The sequence below is a fragment of the Chenopodium album genome, chromosome 22 (assembly GCF_948465745.1).
Source record: "Chenopodium album chromosome 22, dcCheAlbu1.1, whole genome shotgun sequence".
Classification (NCBI taxonomy): Eukaryota; Viridiplantae; Streptophyta; class Magnoliopsida; order Caryophyllales; family Amaranthaceae; genus Chenopodium; species Chenopodium album.
Window position 1 is genome coordinate 28,659,768 of NC_137855.1, and position 28,000 is coordinate 28,687,767.

The 28,000-nt window shown below is 34.4% G+C and overlaps 2 protein-coding genes across 5 annotated transcripts; one reads left to right on the forward strand and one right to left on the reverse strand.

Moving 5' to 3' along the window:
- Positions 1-623: 623 nt before the first annotated feature.
- LOC145605181 (uncharacterized) lies at positions 624-8,265 on the reverse strand. 2 transcript variants are annotated; one of them, XR_014105011.1, is made up of 6 exons: positions 8,082-8,265; positions 5,831-6,737; positions 5,346-5,591; positions 2,289-2,461; positions 1,089-1,543; positions 624-997 (listed from the first exon to the last, which is right to left on the reverse strand). XR_014105011.1 is itself a non-coding variant. In XM_081661216.1 (5 exons), the coding sequence occupies exons 2-4, from the start codon at positions 6,623-6,625 to the stop codon at positions 2,330-2,332; spliced, it is 1,173 nt and encodes a 390-aa protein (XP_081517342.1). In that variant the 5' UTR covers positions 6,626-6,737; positions 8,082-8,265; the 3' UTR covers positions 624-1,543; positions 2,289-2,329. The 2 variants fall into 2 exon arrangements, 1 of the variants encoding a protein (XP_081517342.1); XM_081661216.1 differs by having other exon boundaries at positions 624-1,543.
- A 13,772-nt stretch (positions 8,266-22,037) lies between these two features.
- LOC145604723 (uncharacterized) lies at positions 22,038-27,999 on the forward strand. 3 transcript variants are annotated; one of them, XM_081660648.1, is made up of 4 exons: positions 22,186-22,251; positions 23,016-23,111; positions 23,281-23,358; positions 24,404-27,999. In XM_081660648.1, exons 3-4 carry the CDS (start codon positions 23,323-23,325, stop codon positions 27,764-27,766), a joined length of 3,399 nt encoding a protein of 1,132 aa, XP_081516774.1. In that variant the 5' UTR covers positions 22,186-22,251; positions 23,016-23,111; positions 23,281-23,322; the 3' UTR covers positions 27,767-27,999. The 3 variants fall into 3 exon arrangements, with proteins under 3 accessions (XP_081516773.1, XP_081516774.1, XP_081516775.1); XM_081660647.1 differs by lacking the exon at positions 23,281-23,358 and having other exon boundaries at positions 22,038-22,251; positions 23,016-23,098; XM_081660649.1 differs by lacking the exon at positions 23,281-23,358.
- Position 28,000: the final 1 nt, after the last annotated feature.

Below are 28,000 nucleotides of genomic sequence, written 5' to 3' on the forward strand. Positions count from 1 at the left end.
GATGAAGTTGAATGAAGATGGGTTTCTTGAATTGAAGCTGAAGAGTTGATGAATTAGATTGGGTTGGTTGGGGTGAAAATTGGGTTAGAATTAGTGATTAATTAAATCTTATTATAGTTAGTAATTGTGTTTGAATTTTTTAAATGAAGGTAAAATTGACATTTGACTAGTTTTTTTTTTTACTAAAAGAGAAAATAAAATTTTTTGTTACACATAATGCTTAGCGGACAAAAATGGCAAAAGTTGCACATAACTATTAACGGAGGTAGTATTTTGGAAAAGTATATAAATGAATTTTGGAAATAAAGAAAGGGGGAATTTTTTTTTTGTGGCCATAAGGATGACACCTCATTGGGCCCACTCTTGTCTTATAGTGATCAAAGAAGCTTTAATCATTATAGAAACATCCGTTGTCATGTCATATAATTTTTGACGTGTCATTGATGTGTCTAACTTTCAATCCACAACTAAGACAACATTGTCAGGTTTTCAACATTGCCAACAATGGTTATGTTGAGTTTGGTGACAACTGACAAGCCACCACCATTTACCAATGACTTGCCATGTGCAACTACTGCCCATCTTACCACAACAACAAAATAGAGGGAAAAATAACATTGGAACTCTGTTAAAAGTCTGATTTACCAGCATAATTTAACTATTCAATAATTGTATTGCAAATAAATATTTTTCTACTTATATGACATTACAGAATTCGAGATATATCTTTCCACCGATATCACATTACAGAATTCGATGTTTTTCCATTTCTATCAAATTACAGAATTTGAGAAAAAAAAAATAAAAATAAATAAATTGCATTAACTCTTGGCCAAGTAAAGCTGCAACAAATGGTTTTACTTCCAGAAACAACACAGGAAAGGAGGTATTGGGAGTTAACAGGAAGGTATTCTCCTTTTTTAACTGCTATTTTATTTCGACAAACGGTTGAGATAGCACTCTAGCAGCAGTCACCTGAATCAACGCACCAAATTATCTGCACAAGTGGATATCCATTTTAGAAATAGAAGTACTTGGCTTGATTAGGAAAGTCACCTCAACAGCCTGGTCTCTAGTACTTGACTTGCCATGTCATTTTTCTCCAACTATTGGCTGTTTTGTCAAGCAGCTGTCTTCAAAATCAAATCAAGAAGAGTGAACCTGTGAGTGACTGAGGAATGGAGGTTTGGTGTTATGGCAAACCAATCTCTGCTCTCAAATAGATTAGTATCAGCTCCAACTTATTAGCATTAAACAAACCTATGGTTTAAGCTGAAACCTAACGTGTGGACAAGACGTGACTGAAGAATGGAGGTCTGGTGTTACGGCAAACCAAAAAGACAATAGTAGCAGCAAAACAGCCAGATAGTAGCAGCAAAACAGCCAGATAGCAGCATCTTCCTGGATTTTTATACCTTGATTGAAAACACATGACCTAAGGAGCCAGGTGCCAGCAAAAAGGAATCTAAACACAACTCCAACCAATGCTGATGTGTCAGTACTCAGATTATATGCACTTAACAGCTGAAGGGATGACAAAAATCTGCAGCCAAAAGAGCAAGAATCATCAGCCCAATGAGCAAAAATCATCAATACTAATCCACCAAGTCACATTGCAATAACGAACCATTTGGTATGTGACAATAAATAGTAATCGTAGTATAAATTATTAGCTAAATTCATATTCTCAGACTTTTTCTTCGTAAACTTTCATTGATACTATACAGGCTGCTTTAAGCAGCAACGAAAACATGTGAAGAAAAAGGAGATATGTGGGTTAAACAAGCATTACCAAGGACATTAGCATGACTTTCCTTTATAAATTTAAACTCATTCCACCATTTATTTTCATTTACCACAGACTGTACAAGTAACATGTGGGAAAAACTGAAAAATGAGACAATGGTTGAAATGCAGTGAATCAATAATGCTTCAAACACATCCATCAATTGTGGTAAATACTGCATACACATCATATGTTTCAACCGAAAATTATATGTTCATGTTGTCCACGTTGCACTCGACAATACACGAGCAGATGAACCCTAATATCAATATGGTTCTACCTGCTTTCTACTTCTGGCAATAACCCAATATCTCTTAATTTTGATTGGCAACAATTTTACAGGTTCTATACCGTACAAGCAAATCTGCTTTATTCTTAGGAGATTCAGAACATGCAATAGATGCTAAAACACACCACAAAAAAATAATGCAAATGCCACAGAACAATAATTAAAAAATCAACTACATATAATAAATGGAAGCTTTGTAGGCCATAAGGGTACCTTTCATCTATCAAACTTCACATAACATGCAATGTATCTGGTTATCCACGACGTCCAGTCACAAACCGTGGAATATCAGCAAAATCTGAAATTATGTTCACGTCACAGAAGCTATTTCGTGTCGCATTTTTCAGGTAGTCTGTGAGTATCCTGCATTGCTTTTCACCATTTGTCTGTTTCATACAATTGAAGGTAAAGCATCAGGCACAACCAACTCAGTGCATTATTGAATATTGAAATAAAATCTTATTGATTTCTTGCTTAAGATGGAAATTGCTCCTCAGAAAAAACTCCAAAAGATTTCGCAGTTCTCTTAATATATGCAACTTACAAAGTTTGCAATAGCGTTTCAAAGACAATAAAAAAGGCTTCTGAAAAGTGGGTAAAGATTTTCATGTAAAGAAAATTTTGTTTGAAGCTACCTGATAAGAATCACTGTATTTCAGGCTAATTGTAAGAAAAATCTTTAGAGATAGATTATTATATTGAAGATTAAGCAACCAAGCAACACCACTCCTTACTTTCGAGAGGTAAGGGCTCTCCCACAAGAGGAAAAAAAAAATTGAGAAAATTATCAATCAATATTCTTCTTGCCATGGCCTTATTAGAGCAACTCCAATGGTTGGAAAAAGGGACTAACTTGCAAATATTAAAAATCTTAAGCTAGTAGCTACACCATTGTTGCACATCTTGTTGATTAGCTTTGGTAAGCATATTAGCTTTGTCGAAAGTCCTCCTAATATTATGGCTCAAGCGGCGTGTCCCGTGGCGATAACGGCAATGCAATATAGTTTTGCTAGAGCGGAGGCCATGAGTTATGTGGTCCTTATACCGAGGGGAGGTTTGTTGGGGTGTTCGTCCCAAGTCCCACATGGAAAGATTAAGAAAGTGAAGTGCTCCTTATAAGTGAGAGCACACTCCATTAGTATGAGGCCTTTTGGGAAAGTACCCAAAAACAAATCCGTGTAGATTAGGCCTAAAGCGGACAATATCATACTTATGTGAAGTAGAGTGTGCGTGCGGCCCGACAAGTTGTGTGAACTAGGCTCAACACAAAGGACCACAACTCTTGTTCGTTAACAAAATAAAAATACAACTAAACCTCAATAGTAGACCACATCTCTTGTGACAGAATATAGTGAGCATGGCTTAAGAACTCAAGGGAGGAAAAAAAAATGAGGTTAGGAAAACTATCAAGTTTATAACCAGCCTTTCAAGCCAAGGACGGATATATATCAGATTGAAAGATGTATCCCAAAGCAGAGCAAGAGTACTCACTTGGAATGGTAGCCATGATGTTGGGTCAACCACCTCCAAATGACCAAAACTACAAATTTTGGAAGACATTCTAGTTCATTAACTCTCTGTACGGATGGTATATCTTCATTTGGTGATCATGCCATAAGCCCATGACAGCTAGGAAACCAAACGAATTTTTGTAAAAAATTAAAAAAAAAAATAAAGGAAAATTTGTCAAATAACACCTTTCATAATCCTTTTGTTGTGAAAAAACACCTTATAAATTTTTTTTTTTCAAAACACACCTAAAACCAGACTTTTTTTGCGAGAGCACACCTTACCCTGGTTTCAGGCCATTGACTTTGGTTTAACGACGTTGACCCCCTCACGTGCTTAGAATACCCCGTTTCTCTCCTCTCACAGCCACCACAACCACATCCTAGCCAACCCCAGCCGCTAACACCACCGCCTAGCCGCCACTAGAACCACCTCTCAGCTGCGGACACCACCACCCATCAACCTTTTGTGTGCTTTACAAAGATGGCCTTCAAAGGCAGAAATAAGATCTAGTTGGTCACAAAATTCTGGAAGGCAGGAAGCATGAAACGATAGATCAAGTCCCTCGTTTTTTACATTCTAAATGAAGGCCAAATTTAACGTTCTTTTACAAAAGATTCTCGCAAACTGGATGCACAGTGACATAAAATTTAGAAAGGCGGAGCCAAGTACTCCTACAATATAATGACTGAAGTGACAATTTAAGAAATTAAAATCAAAGCAAAAGCTGTTTAGAGGAAACACATTGAAACTGTGTTCCTCACTCGTAAACTATATCCAACCATGGGGAGCACAAATACAGCTGAGACTTGAGAGCCAATCCAGGAGAGGAGATCGATGGAGGATTGGAACCAATTACAGGTGAGGAGTTGGAATTGCCTTGACTTAATCAAATACTGGAACCCTTTCATGATGATAGTCCAAAATTAGGACGGAAGAAATTGTGAAGTGAGTATCACATGTTTCCAAGGAGATAAAGTCGAGATTTAGTTAAAAAAAAATAAATAAATAAAAAAATAAAAATAAAAAAGAGGGTACTTCGGCCCTATATTAATGGTAATAAGACAAGTAGAGGAACTGGAAAACATAAAGAGTAGACCTAGATAGGCCCCACATAGTTCTTGCTTCCGAAGGAAAACAATATTGAGTAGTGGTAATAAAAAATGAAAAGGTTTTCATAAGGTAGTTCTTCGTAAAGATAAGTAATTTTGTAAATTTAGTGTTGAGTGAATGGGTGATTCAAACTAATTTCATGACTATAATTAGACACAATCTTTAGTAGATTTAACATTCCAAATCAGCTGCCTCATTAGAATAATATAACCGAACTTAACCGTATAATGTAATAAATGGAGGTATGGCAATGAATTCGTATTTGACTTTTGCAAAAATAATTTTATATCAATGTTTATTGTAATGCATCCCTACTGCTAAATGCCAAGTATATAGGGATTTTTTCATAATCAATTCTAGATGTAATGAAGGTGTAGTTGTGTGATGGCAAGTCCTTTAATCTAGTAAATTCACCCTCAAATTTAATACTATTAACTCCATTTATCACGCAATATTAAACCAGCCATGAGTGTCAAGAATGAACGGGAAACAAATATCTTCAATGCCCGTACAAATTTTCTTAAGAATTTTAAATTAAGGCTGAATAGCAATAACCAAAAGAGAGGTTAGCAAGTATGAATTATATAATAGCCTAAAATGCATTATGCCTTAACAAAAGCAAGATTATAGTGGTATAGAGAGAAGCACCTCAACAGCGAAGAAACCACCAGGTTTCAGCATTATAGACATTCTTGTGGAAAGATGAAAAAGATCATCCATGCCTTTCACACCACCATCCAATGCAAGAATAGGTTCATGCCTGCCAACTTCAGCTTGTAGCCCACTAATATCTTCACTTGGTATATAAGGTGGATTACTCACAACACCAGCAAGTTGTCCTTCAAATTCCTTAAGAGGCTCAAACCAAGATCCTTGTTCTACCTTTATAAGATCCTAATGCACAACTCAATCAAAAATTTGATCAAATTAACAACATGATTGAACAAGATGACATACTATACCCATAATCATATACAAGAATGGTTTACATTAATAAATAAAATTCTACCAAACATCAAAACCAACTAAATCATAGAAAACATGTGAACATCTACTAATCAATTCGAACATAAACAATGAACTATTCATCCAATGCTGTAACATATAACAAGAAATTAAGCTCCAACACTAACCTCTAAACCATACCTCTCCACATTATAACTTGCAACAGCCACTGCAACCGGGCTCAAATCAGTAGCAATTACCTTTCCATTCTTACCCAAAACCCTTGAAATCGCAATCGCAAGAGCACCAGAACCAGTCCCTAAATCAGCCCAAACCCCATCCTTCAAATCCTCAAATTCACCCCCCACAACTTTCTCAACCAAGTCAACAATCTTCCCCGTCTCCGGCCTCGGAATCAATACCCCTTCTTCAACGCTCAACACTAAATCCCTCCAATGCTCACACCCAACAATATACTGAAAAGGCCTCCTCTCCTCAATCCTCCCCCTCCAAAGCTTGTACATTTCATCCAAACTTGCCCTCAACCCCACCAATTTTGACCCTAATCCACCATTTTGAGAAACACCCAGTTGAGAAACAATTAAAGGGTCCTCAATGGCATCATCAAGGAACCAATTGAGCTCTCTAACTAACATAGTAGAATCTGGGCCATTGTCAATTTCAACAAAGGTGGACCCAATTGAAAAAGCAAGGGTTTTAGCCCACGTAATGAAGTTATGGAGGTCAGGTAGAGTTGTAGAGTAGATGGGTGGTCTTAGAAAGAGAGGAATTTGGGGTTTGTGAGAAATGGAAATGGGTGAGGTAGAAATTGGAGTGACTGAAGAAGAAGATGATGCGAACAAATTGTAGCGATGAAATGAAGTGCAATTAGGTTTACGGTAGGTTCGTAAGATGGATGAAATCAAAGGGAAGGCTGATGATAATGGTGTAAGGTAGGTGTAACTTCCTTTCATTGCTAACATTATTGTTCAGTTTTGGCAAACTGCTGCATTGCAGTTCAAAAAATCAGGAACTTGAATATGGAATACTCCGCAGCTTCTGACTAGTGTATAAGTTCAGAAAAATAACCAACAGCTGCAAGAAAAATAACAGATAAATCATGAAATTATACGAAGTATAACATTAGTGCATAAAATATCCTACTGGATGATCAATTAATAAGCTGATCACAAAATTATCCAAGCTAAAAAAATAAAAATAAAAATAAAAAAATATCCTTAAACAGGTAAGGTCATCAAACTTGTACAACATTATATGCAGTTAAAAAACACAAGCAACTAGGGTAGTTAGTTTGCCAACTCAATCACACAAACATAACTAAGAGAGATCAACAGAATGAGCAGAAACCCCACAATCTCAATAACCAATGCTCAACCAAATCTTGTACAAGAGAGGTTTTATTGCACTGAAGCTCATAATCGCTATCCAAGATACTAAAAAGATACAAATTATTGTTTTTTTATATATAGTAACGAAAGATGCAAGTGGCAAGTTCACCAAGAGTAATTTCAGCTGATCAAATTGCATAAGTCAGCTTATCTGACAAATCAACTTTAAAAAGAAGGGGCTTCTTTTTTTTCACATAAAGCACAACTATATGTAGGTGTGATCATTTTTTGCACTCAATAGTATCGACTATCGAGGTAATAGTGTCGAGAAACCAAGCAAATTGTAGTAGTGATAAATTTAAGACACACAAAATAAAAGTTTGTATTTTGACAACATATCTAATAAAAAGACATGATTAATTGTGTTTTAACAATGATTTATTCATCATAAAAACCTAAGAACTAACCAATTTGTATATATAGTTATATACATATCAAGTAAAATGATCCTAGTTTTGATACTACACATTACATACTCAAAGTAACACCTACTTATCCAAGCAAATTACCCTATTAATGATACCTATACACTTGTTACCAACAAATATACCAATTTTTCACCTTTCAAGCAAACCATAATCTAAAAATAATAAAATACATCCCAACCCAAAACTTTTTTAATTTCAAACATAACTTAAACAATGTGAAGTTCTGTAAAAGTTTCGCCAAACTAATTCAACTATTTTCAAGCCATACCCTTTTCACCATTCAAAACCAATACCATGGAGTTACATTACTAGCGTCATTTCATCGAACAGGTTGTGGGCATGATTCCAAATAGGGAAATTGAAGGAGTTTTTTCGATTAGCATTTAACATAGCAACACCCAGAACTTATTTCTTGTTGATTAAACATGAATATGAAATTTATAAAATTATCAACTGATTTTGTTAGGATACAGAATTAACTACTCATTTGAAAAACTAAACCAAATTCAACCAAATATTAGGTAGCTATATAATCTAACAAGTAGATGATATATATTAAAAATTGAAAATTGAAATAATTATTTGTAGAGTAAAAAACTTACATTTACAGAAAAGAAAGTCCCTCGATCTCGTGTTCAAATTGAGAGCTAAAACATACGTGAAAGTAAATAACGAACTGAGATAAGGCCTTGAGTTGTCGAAGAATTGGGCAACAACACAACAGCAAAATGGGATGTAGGGATGATTTTGAGGTATGTAGGATAGAGAAATATGTGAAGGTGTGAAACCGTGAATGACAATCTTTTCTGAATTGGACAACACCGCAACAATTATAATGGGAGAGAATTCCTTTTGTTTGATTCAATGGGTCTGTTCTCATACGTTGAAATTCAATTCAATTCACTTCAATTCAACTCACTTCAATTCAACTCGGTTCATGTCTAATGATATAAAGTCAAATTTTATTCTTTTAAGCTCTTATTACAACGACGATAATAATAATAATAATAATAATAATAATAATAATAGTAAGAATAATAAGAAGAATAATAATAGTATATTTTTCTTAAATATTTTAATATGTATATTTGTATATAAACATATGTATAATAATAAATAATCAATAAATAATCAAATATCACTAATCCGCAGTTAAAATCACTAATTAATAAGTTAGTTAAGTTCAGTTCAGTTCAGCTCAGTTCAGCTGAGTTCAGTCAATGATAACAGGCCCTAAGTTAGGTCCGTGCCATGCACGATAACTTTTGTTATTTATTAGTATTAGTTTAACGCTATATTTAGAGCAACTCCAGTAGTAAGCTAATTATCATGGTTCAACTAAGTTAAGTCCCGTGTTATGCACGGTAATTTTTACTATTTATTAGTATTAGTTTAACGCTATACTTAGAGCAACTCCAATGGTAAGCTAATTTGACAATTAACTTACCATGCCACATAAGGTTTTAAGCTAATTATCATTTTAGTTACTTTTTGCTCTAATGACTAGCTATTAGCTTAGTAGTTATCGTTGGATAGATAATACAAGGAAACAACTTAATTGGTGCAATGAGCATTTAATTTTGGCAAGTTTAATTCCCAAGCTAATTGAGTTTTCTAGCTCCAATAGTCAAGCTAATAGCTAGGATAGATTTTATTGAAATTGCAAGTAAGTCCCTAGCTACAACCATTGGAGTTGCTCTTAATAATATAAAAAATTATTTATAATTGCATATAAAATGAAAATTTTGTAATTACAAAATAAAAAGAAAGTTACATCATACTAAAGAAAACAGAGAGTGTATGTACTACATGCACGACTAATCAAACGAGTTGTAAATTACATCACAAAAATAGAGATAGGATGTTTTTTTTTTTTTTGACACAAGAGATAGGAAAATATCATTGCATACTGTATTATTAATAAATAAAAGAGTAATATTTTTATTGAATTTGTAAAAATAGAATAAAATTATCATGTAGGAAGATAAATATTATTGCATAAGTAATAAATATTCTCCAAAATGTTTTAAGGAAAAAAAAACTTTTGGCGTGAAAATTTTAAACCAAGAGATAAAGCGTGTAATTTCTAATTTCGCCTTTAGCATAGGCGAAGCCAAGGGAGGCTGGTGGGGGCCTTGGCCTTCCCCTTGGCTCAAGATATTAATTAAATTTGTTCATTATTGTCATAAATTTTGGTGTAGACAAGTTGCTTTTTTCCATGTGATAGTATGCAAGATGTCAAGGGATCAAATCTTAGCTCACAAATATTGGTTTTTGTTTTTTTTTTTTTTATTAAGTTTATGTAATCAATTCAATAGTTGCGAAATTATATATACGTAGGTATAACCTTTGGCCCCCTCACTTAGAAATTCTGGCTCCGCCATTGGCCTTTAGTATATAGTTATAGATAGGTTATCATTAATTATTTAATTCATCGTTTTTAATTATCAAAACTACTGTTAAAAGAGTATTTGTAATTTTTACATAGAAATTATTGAGCATACACATAATTAGAGTAAAAGTAAAATTGAGTGAAATATGTTTTAATGTTTTATGATTATTTGAGAGACTTTTTTTGGGTAAATATTTTGATTTTATTCTTGTCACTTAAAGTATTTTTAATTACGAAATAAATAATTTGAAGTATGATCATGTAAATCCATTATAGAAAGTAAAGAACGTTGTGGTAAAAGAAACTAAAAATACTCTTAATTGTTATAATTGATTTGCTACACAAATTGTTTGCTATAATTGTTTTGCTACCATTAAGGCCTTTTAAGGCTTTTTACATTTTAGTTAGTTCCTTTTCAACTTCATTAGAAGTATACTTAAAAGGATGTCACGTATAATTGAAGATGTCATGTATCATTTATTGTGTGTCTTTTATATAGTATTGTCTGATGTTAGGGTAAAAGAGAAAAGAAGGAAAAGGATGGCAATGTTTTGGATTTCAAAGAAATTAAAAAAAAAAAATAATAAGTTTTAGGTTCTTGTTTTTTTAAAAAAAATAATAATAAGTTTAGATACTTGTTAAAATTACCGATAGTAAAGGATTTATCAGTGAAGGGATAGAAAGCAAGCAATATGATAGAAACCTTTGATTGATTCTTACATGCATTGTTCACAATACGTGAACTTCTTATAGCAAAATTAATGAAATATAATAATACACATTACTGTACTACATAAAAATTATTGTACTTGCTAAAATTGCATTAACTGGTTAAAACTATATACATGTGAACTTCAAAAATATATTTGTAATTTTCTCAAACTCCCCCTTTGAACGTTTACATGGAATGGGGTATGAGTTGCCTCATTAAAAACCTTGCTAGGTAAAACCCTGTGGGACAAAAAGCATAGCTAGGAAAAAAATAGTGCAACGATATTGTATTATATGCTTTGGTATACTACTTCGTTAAAAACCTTTTCAGGAAAGAACCCACTAGGATAAAACCTAATCGAAGGGAAAAAGAGTGCAGTGCATATAATACTCCCCCTAATTTCACGAAGATGCCATATTCTAATTTTGTGAGCTAGTTGCTCAAATTTCTTCGAAGGAAGTGATTTGGTGAACATGTCGGCAAGGTTGTCACAAGACTGAATTTGCTGAACATCTATTTCCTCATCCTTATGTGGATCATGTGTGAAGAATAGTTTTAATTTGGGGATATATGTTTTGTTTTATCTCCCTTAATATATCCTTTAGTTTCCACACTCTTCTTGGATATTACTAATCATCACCCTTAGCCATACACATTCTCATCCTACTTCATAAAGAGCTATCAACTCTGCATGGTTTGAGGATGTCACGGTCAATGTCTACTATGTTGATTTCCATGATATTGCAATGCCGCCATAAGTGAACTGATATCCAGTTTGTGACTTGGCATTTTTGAGGATCCGATAAGTATCCAGTGTCTGCATACCCAATGAGAGCAGCATCTTGTTTTGGTTGATAATATAAACCAAGGTCTTGTGTCCCTCGTAGGACCGGAGTAAGTATCTGTAGACACCTAAAAATGTCTCCCCAAAACCAAACCCGATGATGAACAACTTTTCACCGCCATTATTGGTCGGGTTGAGTATGTAATCTTTAGAATGCTTAAATCCATGTTCCATTCAATACATTTCTTAAAACAACCCAATTCCTAGCCCATTTTCCCAAACCATAACTTATTTTCCTCATTTTGTGCCTTTAACCCAAAATAATTCATTTCGTGTCCATTAAAATCATTCATTTCGTGTCCTTTTTATAAAAACGTTTAGACCAGTTTATTTTGGTCCATAATCTGGGTCCAATGATTAAATATTTGGATGGGGCTTTAAAATAGCTTTCCAACGATGTATTATAAGCCCAAATCCGAGTTATAACGAATAAGTTATGGCTAAAATACTAAACTGAATCTAAACCGAACTTAAGCCCACCTTACCTACGACCCAATGATCATGTGGAGGGTCCAAAGGATTTAATTCCACTCCTAATCCAATTAGGATTAATTGGAAGCTTCTATTAGCTTCTAAACGATCTTAATTATCCTTTTTGAAAAGATAAGATTAAAGAGTTTGAAATAGAATAAAACTCCTCTAGTAATTTATTTCGAATTGAAAGACGTTCAAAGATTGACAGATATTATTTTCGTGCTTCATAGTTTTTATCTGATTATTAAATGGTTGGATAGCTCTTGAAATTATCTTTCCCATGATATATTATAATATTAATTCCGAGCTATAACGAAAAAGATATAAAAGAAATACGAAACTCTATCCAAAACTGACACCGTCCCTCTATTTCGGCCATATCTTTTATTCCACAAAATATTTTAATCTGATTCCAATTGGGTTAGAAAGTAGACTTCAAGAGCTTTCCAAAGATATCTTATTCATCTTATTCCGATTTCTGGATCAAAAGATATGATAAAAACAAAAACCGCAAAAACTGCTGTCTATCGCAAGAGTTTTATCCGATTCGAATTCTTATCTTTTCTTGATTCAACCCCTCTTTTTTTCCCTATAAATAGAGGTCATATCTCCCCTTTTTCAATCATCAACAGGCTTGATCACCTAATCATTCTCTCTTCCTCTCTTCTACACCAAAAATCATCCTCTCTTTCTACACCAAAAATATTCTCTCCTCTCTCTCTTGTTCTTGCCTAAATTCTAGCCACCCTATTCTCTCATTTTATATCCCTTAAGCACTCTAAGGAGTCCATACAATACCCGTAGTTCTATACTTAAACCAAGGCGTGAAAGGTATAATTAACTGAGGGTTTGGACCAAATCAACTCTACCTTTTAGTTAATTTAATTTCCATTTGATTTATATTTTTATTGAAGTTACTAACAATTTATTCATGATGTAGAAATTTAAAGGAACGCGCGGAATGTGAGTAATTAATTAATTACTCTTATTTTTATTTCTTATTGCTAGTATCATGATTAGGATTATTTTTATTTGATTTGGACTAACGCTATATTGTTGTATTGCTTCCAATATTAATGTTTGTTCTATTATTATTATGATCACCAGATTGCATGTTAAAGGGAATATGTAATTGAATATCACGCCTAATAAGATAATTTGGACAACCGGTTTAGGTTCCTTTTTAATCTTGTTGTTTAATCAAGTGATCACCAATATTTTAGAATAATGTGTGCATTAATATTCAACCAATTTAGCATAATAATAGTTTGGAGCAAATTGAATATTTTATTTGCATGCCTTTGAGATCACAGGAATACTTTTCATAATAAGAATCGAGTAGAGGCCAGTACGGGCGAATGTGACTCCATGACTCACTTCGTACCATCATCCCCGATCCTCCTTTCGTGGTTCCGAACCATATGGAGTTAGTAATCTCATGGATTATGAATGGGGTGTAACCTTCACGGGTCAATCGTTGTTGCCTATCGTTGTCCCTTTTCGTGGTTGCCTTTTATGATCCGTGAACGGTTTACAAGTTCCTTAAAAACTTGTTGGCGGCTCCCTACTTTCCTTGTCCCTAATCGTATATGTCAATTCCCACTTCCTATGAGTGCCAAGCATATTCACCACTATGCTTTAACGTAGGCGCGCTTCGAACGACGCCTACAGTATCGGACTCCCTTCCAATGTCTGTATGTCGATGCATTGATGTACCTAGCTAACAAGTTCACAAAAAAAGTTATGTCGGGTCTAGTGTTGTTAGCTAAGTACAGTAAGGCTCCAATTTCACTTAAGTATGGTACTTGTGAACCCATAATTTTTCTTATCGGGGTCTGAATGGATCGCTTTTCATCTTCTATGAACGAACAGACATTGGGAAATTGATTAGAGTTGCTTTTTCCATGAAGTATATTTTCAAAACTCTTTCTATATAGTTTGATTGATGGACAAAATACCATGACTCAAGTGCTCAATTTGCAATCCAAGGAAAAATTTAGTTTTTCTAAGGTCTTTCATCTCAAATTCTTTCATCAAGTATTTTGCAGTTTTCTCAATTTCATTTGGGGTTCCGATGATTTTCAAACCATCAATATAAACTACTACAAAAGCGAATCCTGATTGTGACCATTTTATGGAAACACTATGACTAATTTAATTGTTTTTAACCTGTCTTTCATAAGGTATTCACTTAGACAGTTATACTACATCCTTCCAGATTGTTTCAACCCATAAAGTGACCTTTTTAGTTTTATGGAAAGTAATTTTCTAGGCTTGTGGTTTTCTAGTAGTTTTAGTCCTTCAAGGACTTTCATGTAAATGTCTATATCGAGTGACCCATACAAATACGCAGTCACTAAATCCATTAAATGCATTTACAGTCCTTTTGTGACAGTCAAGCTTACCAGAATTCTTAATGTGGTTGCATCGGAGAATACATATGTTTTTTCATAATCAATTCCTGGAATTTGAGACAACTCTTGGGCTACAAGTCTTGCCTTGTATCTAACTATCTTATTTTTCTCATTACATTTTCTCACAATTACCCATTTGTATCCAACGGATTTTACACCTGCTGGTGTAAGAGTTATTGTTTCGGGGTTTTTTGGAATCCCTCGGGATACTGGTCACGCTCTAACTGGCAACAGGACTCGGACACTTGCAAAACAACGAATCTCCGGCGATCAGAGATTCGCCTCCGACAATCAAGTTAGTGACCAGAAACGGAATAAATTTAGAGAGAGAAAGTAGAGAGAAGTTGGAGCTTTTGGTGCTCTTTTTAAGGATATGTCATAATCCACCCCTCCCATCATCAATGATTGGGGTATTTATAGGGGTGGGGAATTGTGCCCCTTAGGGTAAGTGACCTAGATTTTAGGGCCTCTGATTGGCTGCGCAATTAGTGAAGGACATGTGTCCTCTGGGGCGCCGTTTTGCGGCATTCCTAGGAGTTTGGGCCTCCTAATGTAAGGAGGCCTTTTGCTCTTTATGTCATTCATTAAATTTCAGGTGTTCTCTTGTTGCTTATACGTGTCATCTTCCTATGGTGACACGTGTCGCCTATTTATTGGGCCACGTGTCATCATGGGATTGGACCACGTATGAAGAGTAATTTTAACCTAAACATTTGCCCCTCAGAGAGGGTGGCTCGTCCCAACTAGGTCACCTCCTCTGATCTTTACTTGTTCGAGTAACTTGGGCTTGTGTGAAGCATTTTCGTGCTGCTAGCATGGCCGGACAGAACCGTTCGCCTGCCTTAATGAGCTACCTTGTCCGAACGTCCTGATGTGTTTTGATGAACATTAGCCGTGTCATCAGTCGAACATGATTGGCCTAATGGCTTTACAATTGGGCTAGGTGCCTTAGCTGATTTGTCTGACATCTTCAGGATATTTTTAGCCTAATTGGTCGGACGAGATGGCCTGGGCCGAGCGGCCTGGGCCGAATGGCCTTTGGTTGCTAACCAGCTGTGTAATACCCCGTATTTTCATACGTATTTTTCTAATTATTAATTAGGAATTATTTTATAAAAAGGGTATTTTAGTAAATTTATAATTTGGAGCCAAAATAATATTTGATTTTTGGCGCCAAAAGTATTTTGAAAACTAATCATTATTTTGGATAAGATTTATTATCCATTTATCCTATTATAAAAACCGGATTATTTATACATTTCGGATATTTTAATTAAGGCAAAAGCTATATTTTATTATTATTTTAATAATTTCGAAAATCCCATTTATTTAGCTAATAATTTCAGATTTTCTTATGTATAAAATCTGATTTTATAAGTTAAATTATTTGGTGAATATTTGGTATTTTATTATTTAATTATTTATTACAATATATATTATTTACACAATTATTTTTAATTCCTTAAAACTAGCAAAATATATTCCTAAATACTAAATAGGAAGGCTGAAAATATAAGCTTAGGAAAGCTCAATAATTTCGGCCATCTCGTAAAGATTTTGGGAAAATATTTTGGTAATTTGTATTTTTAATTATCTCCCTAAAATCTCCTATTTTCCATAATTCTAATTCTCCATCTTTTTGATATCCAAATATTATATTTTGTTGCCATTCATTCTTCTTAATTATTCCCCAAGCAATTCCAATTTCCTTAATATTTTTTATGACATACATACCTTTCATATTCAATTATACACAATCCCTTCAAATATCAAAACTTTCCTTAAATCTTTGTTTACTTCTCCAAGTAATCTCTTAAACCCTAAATACCATAATTCTTTCTACATTTTCCTACCATAATTCATGCTCATACTAGCCTATAAATACCCCTTCATACCTCTCACATTTTTCACACAAATTCTCTTCTTTTCTTCTCCTCAATTTTACACAAATCATCCTGTTCATCTTTGAAGCCCATTTTCGGGCACTTCTGGTCAGTTTTTGGGGTAGTGAAGTTTCACAGAAGATTGTTTCTCTCGAAAAATCCTTGAGGTTAGGCTCAAGAATCACCCAATTCGGAGTTATATCGAAGGAGTTATAGCCTCTGCAAGTTCTGCTTATTATTTCCTACGCAAATCCAATTCTTCTCTTTTCCTTGGCTTCTTATCTTTTCTTCTTCTCTTCTCTTATTCAAGTATTATTATTATTATTATGGGGGATTTATAAAAATTATTATGAGTAGTTTTAATTATATAAAATCATATTTTTAATGATGTTAATGAGAAAATAAATTAAAAGGTTCATGTACATATAGTGGGAGGCTTTTAATTATTTGTTAACCTTATATTGATTAAGGTTATATTTATTTGTAGGGTGTGTTCGATCAAGATTCTTGAAGTTCTTTTGGTGTGTATAGCTAAGCAAGGATCAAGGTACGTTAGGTGGCTAGATACCTTTGAAAGTGATTGGTTTGAATAACATGTTTTATATGATTTGATTGGTGATTGAATTAAATTGATTTGAATTGTGATTTTGAAATAAATTATGTTTGGAGGTATTGATAAAAGTATTTTGAATGATTGATTTTTAAATCATGTTTTGAATGGTTTGATCGAATTACTTATCATGTTTTAAGGAATTGATTTGAAAAGTTTATTGAATTAAATAAAAGGTTTTCAAGGAAGAATTATTGATTTTGAAAAGTATTAATATGAGATTTTATTCTCAAGTATTTATTTAAAAGGTTTTGATTTTTAAAGCATGTGGAAGGAGTTTGAATTATATTGGAATTATTGGATATTAAAAGGATTTATTATTGAACCATTGAAATATTATTATTAATGCTTTATAAGCATGTTGGTAATCCCACTATGCGGATTTGGTTTATTGATAAGACTATGGACTTTGTATGACCTAGTCTTTCCTCAAGAATAGCCTTGTAATATAAGGAGACTAGCTTAGCTTGGGGGGTGTGCACACTTGGGTGAGGAATTGGATTTAAAGAAATTGGTTCAAAAAGGAATTGGATTTTTAAAGGAATTGGTTTATCAATTATTTTGAATGTTGAATCATTGGAATTGGTTTTGAATCATGAGTTTTGGAATTTTTGGATTATTTATTGGAATTGGTTTTAAAAGCATGTTTGCAAATAAATTGAGTTTACATTATCTTGTACTTATCGTACATAGCATATTTTCATAAGTATTAATAAAAGAAAGTTGAGTTTCCGCTGCAAAGTATTGGTTTTATTTAGTAAGTTTGAGTAGCCTTGCGTAATCACGCGGCGGTAACACGCCCAAGTCTATCTCTACGGTATAATTATACGTATTATATTAGTATTTCCGTAGAGGGAGATTTGGGGGTATTACAAGCTGTTATCCATTTCTCAAGGAAATGGATCAATTTCCAAGACTAATCTCGAACTTAACGGATAATTATGACGTCTGTTTGCCTTCCGTCATAAATGTTCGGTTATCAGTGCGGATTCCGTCAAAAGAGGCGGAATGGGTGAAAACCGTTCGAATTCTCGGTTAGATTCATTTTGAATGTTAACCGTTTCTTCTCCTTTAGGAGGGAATGGATTTTTTTTTACCATTTTAACCCCCTAAATTTTGCCTATAAATAGAATGCTTTTGACTTCACAAATTTACTTTGCATTTTCATCATCCTAGAGAGAAGTCAAAGCTTCTAGAGAGAGAAAGTTACTTCCGCCCTTAATCTTCAAGAACACCGCCGTCTGTTTGAGGTTTCCGGTCAAGGTTTTAGAGTTTTCCGACCCTCCTTCATCCAAGATCTTCGAAGCTTTTTAACCTTCTACTTATACACAGGTAACCGAATACTCTCCTTCCTTCTTGATTTATTTTTCTTTTTATTTTTCTTTTTCGAACACATTGGCTCAGCACTTAAACACGTTTGTCTCTCCTCATTCTTCAACTTCAATGGCACCTTGAGTATTTCACCTTGACGACTTCAATGGCACCTCAAGTTTCTTCTTCAATCAACAACTTCAATTTCGCCTCGAGTTTCTCGCTCCTCCTTCCACCACCATGTCTGCCATCGGTGTCGATATTGCGGCACTGCTACTGCCTTCTTCTCTCACCGTCTATCGGCGATCGATCCTTGAACTCATGAAGCAGGAGCTCGTTCATTTGAGCTTTAAACTCGCGAAGCCCGTTTATTCGGACTTTAAACCCAAACTTCCCTCTTTTATTCCATTCTCTGTTTTGACGCACCGTTCATTGCGTGCGGCAATCCGCACGCAATACCTTCTCAAATGACCTTGGGCACACGGCGTATGAAACTTTGTGTTTGTAAATTGTACTGTAATATTTATACTTGTATAAAAAAATTAAAATAAAAATCAATTAAAAATTGTAATACTAGTATATGTACGGAGTATTTTCTTTTTCTTTTTTGTTTTTTTTTTTTTATATATAAAGTTAGGGAGGTACTAAATGCAGGTATGATTTTACCTAAATGCAGAACAAATTAATTTTATTCAAATTTTATTTTTCCGAGCTTACCCTTGTTTTAAACCTACGCCTAATAATATTTCATTAGACCCTTGACATTTAACTACTCTGGTAAACATCTCATAGTCTTCAACCTTCAAGGCCTTCTACCATTCATCTCAACATACAAATCTCGGAGACTAGGATACTGTACATGTATCTAGATTGACAAATCTCGATATTTCTCAAATTTTCAATACCAAAGCCACCAGCACTAAACCTTTACGATACTCATATTCAAACCTGTTTATAAAATATTTTCAAGGCCTTCACCTTAATACCGGCGGAGAAATCCGGGCCTCATCACCGCCTACCGAAATTCCGGGGCCCTTTGCTACCTACCGGAGTTAATTTTCGGGGCCCTTAGACTACCTACCGGAGATATATTCCAGGGTCCTTAATTTACTGCCTACCACTGCTACATTCCGAGGCCTTTACTGATGAGTTTTAAGATTTTAAACTTTGTTTTTCATCTTCGTTATATTGCAGCACTATGAACATACACACAATGATGGGGATTAATTATTTAACTTTTCTTTTCTTTGCTGCTCTTCCATATAAAAACTTTTATAAATTATAAATGTTTGCTTCTATTTATCAATTACGAAGTACCAAAATATGAGACTTTGAGCTACGGGGAAGCTTTTAAGCTTGTTCTTAGTTAGGTAGTTGTACTGTACTTTGTATGTACAATGGAGATGGAGAATAGGAGATGAAGGGGAAGCGAGCTTCGTATTGATAAGGGAGGATGAAATTAATTTGGGTTTATATAAAGGGTAGTACAGTCTTTAAAATAATTAAGTGTTATTTTTAAATCCTACATTTAGGTTACGGCTATTTCACCAAATGCCACTGAGCAATTTAAAAATTCACCAAATGCCATTGGACTTTTCAGAATTCACCAAATGCCATCCAGTTTTTAAAAAATTCACCCGGTGCCATTAATGACCAACGGCCGTTAACTCCGTTAGTAATTAGGGGTTAATCTGACACGTGTCATGACATAATTGGACCATTTATCTTAATTCATAAAAATTCAAAAAAAAAAAACAAAAAAAGTTAAAAAAAAAGAAAAAATTAAAAAAAAAAAGAAAAAAATTAAAAAAAAACCCCAAATTTTCCCAGCCACCCCGACCACCGCCAAACCCTACCCCTCCCCTCATCTCGCCGGAAAAACGGCCGGTCACCACCGGAACCACCAACAATTGGCCGGCCGACCCTGTAGCTCCCTACCTGACCCACCGCCGACCCCCAAAACCACCCACGCTGCTCGTCCCGACCCCAAAAACCACCCACACATCTGCCCTGACCCCAAAAACACCCCGTAAAAAGCCCTCCTCCCTTTCCCTACCCTCAAAATCGGTCGTTTCGACGGTGGGAGAAGGGAGGAGGGGCTTTTTACTGGTGGTTATTAGGGTCGGGGCGGCTGTGTGGGTGGTTTTTGGGGTGGGTGTTTGCGGTTTTATGGGGTTGGGCAGTTTGTGAGGGAGGTTTTGGGGGTCGGCGGTGGGTCTGGTGGGGAGCTAAAGGGTCGGCCGGCCGATTGTTGGTGGTTCTGATGGTGACCAGCCGTTTTCCGGCGACATGAGGGGAGGGGTTAGGGTTTGGCGGTGGTCGGGGTGGCTGGGAAAATTTGGGGTTTTTTTTTAATTTTTTGTTTTTTTTTAATTTTTTGTATTCTTTTAAAGTTTTTTTGTTTTTTTTTTTTACTTTTTATGAATTAAGATAAATGGTCCAATTATGTCATGACACGTGTCAGATTAACCCCTAATTACTAACGGAGTTAACAGCCGTTGGTCATCACTGGCGGATCTACGTTGTGACCTGGGGGGACACGTGCTACCCCCAGAAAAATAAAAAAAAAATAAAAAATTTCTGTTTACAAAAAAGCCTGCTTTAAAATAAAATATAAACACTAAACAATGCATATTATTAAAGACAACTAACGGTGCTTCAGCGGTAAACAACAGATGTATAAAGTTTTCTCTTAGGCTTGAGGGGTCAGCGGTTCAAATCTCTACAAGAACACTTTCTTTTTAGTTCATTTTTTTTTCTTTTTTTGAGGAAAGTTCATTTCTAAGTCTTTGTTTTTTTTTGTTTCGTTATTATTACTTTTTTCTGAAAAATATCAATTATTATTATTTTTTTCCCCAAATTAATTTTCTGTTTTTTGACATTAATATTTAAATAGAATAGATAAAAATGACTTCCATCAAAAACTGATTCTTCACCAAATTACTTTTCACTTTTTTTGACTTTATGTTTAAACATCAAACAAAAGTAACTTCCATAAAAATTGGCAACAATAGAAGTATTTCGATAACTAGTATGATTGACATAATTTATTACGGCTCATTGCAAAATCTAAAGATGTTTAAAATTTGATGATAAATTTATATAAAAAATCACAATATATTATGCAAAAATTTAACTTGACGTGTTATTACCAATTTAAATTTAGTTTGAGTTTCAAGTTAGTAGGTGTATATTGTTTTTTTTTTCCTTGTTTTTTCTTCTAGTGTTTAGTGCTACCCCTAGTCTGGAATCCTGGATCCGCCACTGTTGGTCATTAATGGCACCGGGTGAATTTTTTAAAAGCTGGATGACATTTGTTGAATTCTGAAAAGTCCGATGACATTTGGTGAATTTTTAAATTGCTTAGTGGCATTTGGTGAAATAGCCGTTTAGGTTATTTTATACTGCAGTTATTTTATTTACATAAACTAGTTCAAAACCCGTGCTATGCACGGTTTTGCAATAGTATTTCATTAATCGTTTAATAGAAACTGTACAAAATGAAATCATTATAACTACAAAAAATAAAAAATAAAAAAATAAAAAAAAAATTACAACAAACATTGTGAATTTGTAGTATAATTAATGTACGTAAGATGAAAGGAGATTAATAAAAAAAAATAAAAATAAAAAAAAAAAACTTTTTGATAATATCCTAAGTAGAGTATTTTATATTATTACGTAGCATTTCTTATTTTTAACATTATATTTTGTAATTTAAATTAGTACTGTTTGGCGTCATTCCGTAATAAATATAATGCTAGAACTTCTCCCTAACATATAGCAACAAACTTCTATCAATGACAAATAACAAAAAATAAATAAAGATAAATAAATAAATAAAAAATTTGGCGGGAAAATTTTGTATAAGGTGGTGACACGTGTATTTAGGGGATAACTACGGGGATTACTTTAGTACAATAGTATAGATAGATGCCACATATCTTAGATAGACTGATAGAGGTTTGGAAATTATCCTCCATCTCCAATTCTCAATCTTCCCTCTCTATCTTAAACTCTCATTTCTCCCTCCTCCAAAGAATTAATATGCTGCTCACTCCAAATATCCCAACATGGTCTTGTCTTAGTGACACTTTCAGAAACCCTTCATCCTCTTATCCTACCTTCTCATGTAAGCTCTTTCTCTCTCTTTTCAATTTCCACTGATTTTTTTGCTTAATTTTAGGATTTTTACTTGTTTATTTAATCGATATGCAGCTTATAATTTTTTTTTTTCTTTTTTTTTTTTTAAAAAAAAAATCTATAGTTACTTTGTAATCACTTAATTCTCAAGCACCATGCTGCTAGAATTTTAATTGTATTTGTTGGGTTATTTTTTTTTTTAAAAAAACTCAGTGAACCCAGAAAATTGCTATTAGAAATTTGGTTGAAGATTTTGGATTTTAATTCAATTTGATGGGTTATTAACTTATTATTATTATTATTATTATTATTATTATTATTATTATTATTATTATTATTATTATTATTATTATTATTATTATTATTATTATTATTATTATTATTATTATTATTATTATTATTATTATTATTATTATTAATTATTATTATTATTATTATTATTATTATTATTATTATTATTATTATTATTATTATTTTCAAAATTCAGAAAGTTGCTATTGGAAATTTGGTTGAAGATTGTGGATTTTACTTCTATTTGATGGGTTATTTTTTTCAAAAAATTCAGAAAGTTGCTAATGGATTGTGTTGGGTAACTTGAACTAGATGTTGACGGATGGAGATTATTACTCAATTCAATTTTAGCTGATCTTACCGTTCATTCAATAAGCTTAAAATAATTCATCGTATTTATAGTGCTCATCTCAAGATACCCCATTGAACTCTTTGTACTTACTGTATCGGGTTTTTTTACAGGCAAGTCAAGCCTTCATGATAGTTGTATTGGACGTCTACCCTTTCCATGGATGACGGATAGATCAGGGAAGAGCTTGAGATCAGTATGTTTTTACGGTTTGTTTCTACCTTTACCAGATAAACTAGATTAAGTATTGTTCTGATATGAATCATTATGTAACGAGTTCAATTAATTTGGAGGTTGTTTTACGTTGCAGTCTTGTATTACTATACCATTTACCAGTTAATTTGATATCTGATATTATGTTTATCACGAAATTGACAGATATTATTGATGAAAGAGAATAACGATTAAGTTAAACAATCGATGGAAAGACAGGTTGCTAGTACTGTAAATCGAAATGTGAGACATTTAACCTGCAGTATTAAGTTTAACTAATCTGAAAAACGTTATTCTTTGTTGCCATCGACCAATACAAAGGTGTTTTACTTTGTCTAGGATGCTAATTTTGTTTGTCTATTTTGATAATTCGAACGTGTGTAAATGCTGGTTCCATTGTAGTGTTATCTTGCTAGTCTTTTGTCAAGTAATGTAATATGTAGCATGGAAGTCCTTCAATATATGAGATATGTAAACAAAGTAGGTATTCTGTATTCTTACAGCTATATAAACCCCTGACGGTCTGACCACTAGATTTGATTCTACAGAACTCAACTAATAAAGTACCAAGTCACGATAAGAACACATTTTAGTATTTTCATAAGAAGTTCAAGTTTACTGGCTACAACCCAAACTCCCAAAGTAATCATGGCATATACATAGACGACCTAATTTAGTTTTCTTCATAACAAGGACAAGTATTGGATGTAAATCTGTACAAGTCATTATATTTAAGCAATAATATGAACGATAATAGAGAGAAGATTATTATAGCTTGGGAATTGGTGGAGAAATTACAATGACCCTTTAACTTACAAAGTAAGTCAATCATAGGTGTGTAAGTTATTATAATTTGAAGATTCATCTTTGTATTTTATTCACATGAAATCACATTTATTTTATCCACATATGTGATATTGATATAGGATACTGCATAAGGATAGGTTTAAATACATGGAGCACATAATGACCAAAGCCACCATCCATGCAATATGGCATTTAGAATCTAGAGCTCTTCTATTAGTGCGGTTTATTTATATGGCAAAAGTTTGGACCTGTTAGTTTAAGAGTTCATATACACAATTTAATCTATATTGGTATTAGGTGCAGGCATCCATTTAATACAGTCACTGTTGCACATATTTTCTGCTGAGCATGATGGATAAAACAGTTGATAGGTGTTGTCGATTTCAAAACATAGATATTGGTGGATTATTATAACCATTTTTAATTTTCCTTTAAACTCTTTTTTATGTTGCTAATTTTAATGTTTTCGGCATTTTCATAGGTTGGAGGATCAGGTAATGTGCTTTATCTTATTGAGGCTATTACTCGAGGTCAAATACTCCAAGTGAGAGCTATGAAGTTGCAGGCAGGGACATCCATGAAGGTGTGCTTTCCTTTAAAGCATGGTGGGTTGCTAGGAGAAAGTACACTAAATTGTAGATTTTCAGTTAGCGGACCTGTTGTAAATTGGAGAAAACACAGAATGAAACAAGTGGCTTTCTGTGGGATTATGATAGAAAGTTCAGACAGCATTTTGATAACAGATGCAAAATCTTTGAAAGGAAAATCTAATGAAGGGGTTTTGGAGGCATTACAGTCAATTGCAGACCCAAACATTGCTTTTGATTACTTTAAGTCTGTAGCAGGGATGCCTTATGTTGTCCATACAACTGAAACTTGTAATTACATGCTTGAAATGTTGATGGTGCATAGGAGAGTAGGGGATATGGTTTTTGTGTTTGACTTGATGCAGAAGCAAATAATTAACAGGAACTCAACCACTTACTTGACAATTTTTAAGGTGCTCAATGTAAGGGGTGGAATGAGGCAAACTCCCTTTGCTCTTGAGCGGATGGAATCTGCTGGGTTTTTATTGAACGCTTATTCGTACAACGGATTGATCCATTTGCTTCTTCAGTCAGGATATTGTAGAGAGGCTTTGAAGGTGTACAGAAAAATGATTAAAGGAGGAAATAAGCCTAGTCTGAAGGCATATTCTGCACTCATGGTTGCAGTAGGCAAACGAAGGGATACTGAAACTGTAATGGCACTGTTAAAAGAAATGGAGAGTTTGGGATTAAGGCCTAATGTTTACACATTCACTATATGCATTAGAGTTCTTGGGAGGGCAGGAAAAATCAATGAGGCATTTAGAATCTTGAAAAGAATGAATGATGAAGGGTGTGGGGCTGATGTTGTTACGTATACGGTTCTCATTGATTCACTTTGTGTTGCTGGAAAACTGGATGAGGCAAAGAATCTGTTCCTAAAGATGAAGGATAGTTGTCACAAACCCGATCGAGTAACTTACATCACCCTCATGGATAAATTCAGTGATTGTGGAGACTTGGATAGTGTTCATGAACTTTGGAGTCAAATGGAAACTGATGGCTATCATGCTGATGTTGTTACCTTCACCATTCTCTTGAATACTTTATTCAAAGCTGGAAAAATTGACGAGGCATTCACTCAATTTAGTATCATGAGGGAACACGGAATTACACCAAACCTTCATACCTACAACACTTTAATTGGCGGCCTTTTAAAAGCAAATAGGCTGGACGAAGCTCTAGGTCTGTTTGAAAGCTTGGAATCTCTTGGTGTTGAACCAACTGCTTTCACCTACATTTTGTTTATAGATTATTTTGGGAAATCAGGAGCGACAAACAGAGCCCTGGAGACATTTGAGAGTATGAAAAGTAGGGGAATCGTTCCGAATATTGTTGCTTGTAATGCTTACTTGTATAGTCTTGCTGAGGCTGGGATGCTGAAGGAGGCAAATGATGTTTTTACTGGACTTCAAAGAAGTGGAATTGCTCCAGATTCTATTACATACAACATGATGATGAAGTGCTACAGTAAGGTAGGGAGAGTGGATGATGCAGTCAAGTTGCTCACTGAGATGGTAGAAAATGGATGTGATCCTGATGTGGCTGTCATCAACTCACTGATTGACATGCTTTACAAGGCTGATCAAGTGGATGAGGCGTGGGATATGTATCAAAGATTGAAGCAGATGAAGCTTACTCCAACAGTAGTGACCTACAACACGCTACTATCTGGCTTGAGGAAGGAAGGCAGAGTACAAGAGGCGATTATTTTATTCTCAGCCATGATAAAAATTGGTTGTCATCCTAACACCGTTACTTTTAACACGCTCTTAGACTGCCTCTGCAAAAACGATGAGGTTGATATGGCTGTGAAGATGTTTTTTGAAATGAGACACATGAATTGCATTCCAGATGTGTTTACTTATAATACTCTCATTTATGGTTTAACTACAGAAAACCGAGTATATGATGCATTTTTGTTGTTCCACCATATGGGGAAGTCACTATATGCTGACTGTGTCACACTGTGCACTCTTATTCCTAGTTTAGTTAAGAATTCAAAGGCTGAGGATGCTTTGATTATTATCAGGATCTTTTTGTTTCAAGGTCAGCATCGTGCAGACCGGTCATTTTGGGAGGATCTTATCAGTGGAGTTCTTGTTCAAACAGATATTGACAAAGCTATGGTGTTTGCTGAAAGCTTGATATATTCTGAGCTTTGCCAAGATGACTCAATTTTAGTGCCACTCTTCAAGGTTTTGTCCAAACATAGAAGGGGACTTGAGGCACATGACTTCTTTTTATGGGCTAGAAGCTGTGGAATTGAAGCTACGTTGGAATTGTATTATGTATTAATCGAAGGGCTTTTGGATATTAATCTTCTTGAACTGGCCTGGGATCTCTTTGAGGAAATGAAAAAAATTGGTTGTGTCCCAGATGTGTCCACATACAATTTGCTGCTCGATGCTTTTAGTAAATCTGGAGACGTTGATAGGCTTCTTAGTCTTTATGAAGAAATGCAGAATCGTGGGTGTACTCCAAATACAATAACTCAAAATATCATCATCTCCGGCCTTGTGAAATCTAACAGCATAGACAAGGCTGTTGATATGTTTTATAATCTTGTTAGTGGAGATTTTTCACCCACTCCTTGTACGTATGGACCTTTGATAGATGGATTGGCAAAGTCAGGAAGACTGGAGGAAGCAAAAAGTTTCTTTGAGGAAATGATCGATTATGGATGTGAACCAAACTGTGCTATTTATAATATCCTGATAAATGGCTTTGGCAAATCTGGTGATATGGATACTGCTTGCAGTTTGTTTAGGAGGATGGTTCAAGAAGGAATCCGACCAGATGTAAAATCTTATTCAATCCTTATTGACTGCCTATTGATGTTAGGGAAAGTGGATGATGCGTGGGACTATTTTCAGGAATTGAAACTGCAGGGCCTTGATCCTGATTTAGTATGTTATAACTTTATGATCAATGGTCTTGGGAGATCTGGGCGAATTAGAGATGCTCTCTCTGTTTTTGATGAGTTGCAGGCAAGGAGGATTTCTCCCGACTTGTACACCTACAATTCCCTGATACTACATCTGGGAATTGCAGGAATGATGGAAGAAGCAGGAAAGCTCTATGATGAGCTCTTGCTAAAGGGATTAGAGCCTAATGTGTTCACATATAATGCTCTCATTCGAGGGTATGGCATATCTGGAGATCCTGACCGTGCATATGCCATCTATCAGAGGATGATGAGTGGTGGCTGCAGCCCCAACTTGGGAACCTTTGCACAGCTTCCTAACCAGTTTTGATTCTCTGGTCATTAAAAATTTTCTGACCTGTGAAGTTACATTCAGCACTTCTGTACAGTATAGCATGGAAAGGTTCACTTACATTATACAAGAATCTTGTTTTAAAATAGTCTGTGCATTGCTACTGTATTCTGTTGTAGACGTGGATTACCACTGTGTATATAAAAATATGCTTAGCATCTATTTTCATTTTTTTGAAGACAGGCTAATAAAATTTACTGAAGTTAGAGTGAT

Excerpts from the sequence above, each read along its gene's own strand:
- LOC145605181 (XM_081661216.1), bottom strand. The coding sequence starts at position 6,625 with ATGTTAGCAATGAAAGGAAGTTACACCTACCTTACACCATTATCATCA. Across the intron at positions 5,592-5,830 it reads TGGAGAGGTATGGTTTAGAG|GATCTTATAAAGGTAGAACA; the intron begins GTTAGTGTTGGA and ends GTTGTGCATTAG. Across the intron at positions 2,462-5,345 it reads GTGGTTTCTTCGCTGTTGAG|ACAAATGGTGAAAAGCAATG; the intron begins GTGCTTCTCTCT and ends TGTATGAAACAG.
- LOC145604723 (XM_081660647.1), top strand. The coding sequence starts at position 22,053 with ATGCCACATATCTTAGATAGACTGATAGAGGTTTGGAAATTATCCTCC. Across the intron at positions 22,252-23,015 it reads CTCTTATCCTACCTTCTCAT|GCAAGTCAAGCCTTCATGAT; the intron begins GTAAGCTCTTTC and ends GTTTTTTTACAG. Across the intron at positions 23,099-24,403 it reads CAGGGAAGAGCTTGAGATCA|GTTGGAGGATCAGGTAATGT; the intron begins GTATGTTTTTAC and ends GCATTTTCATAG.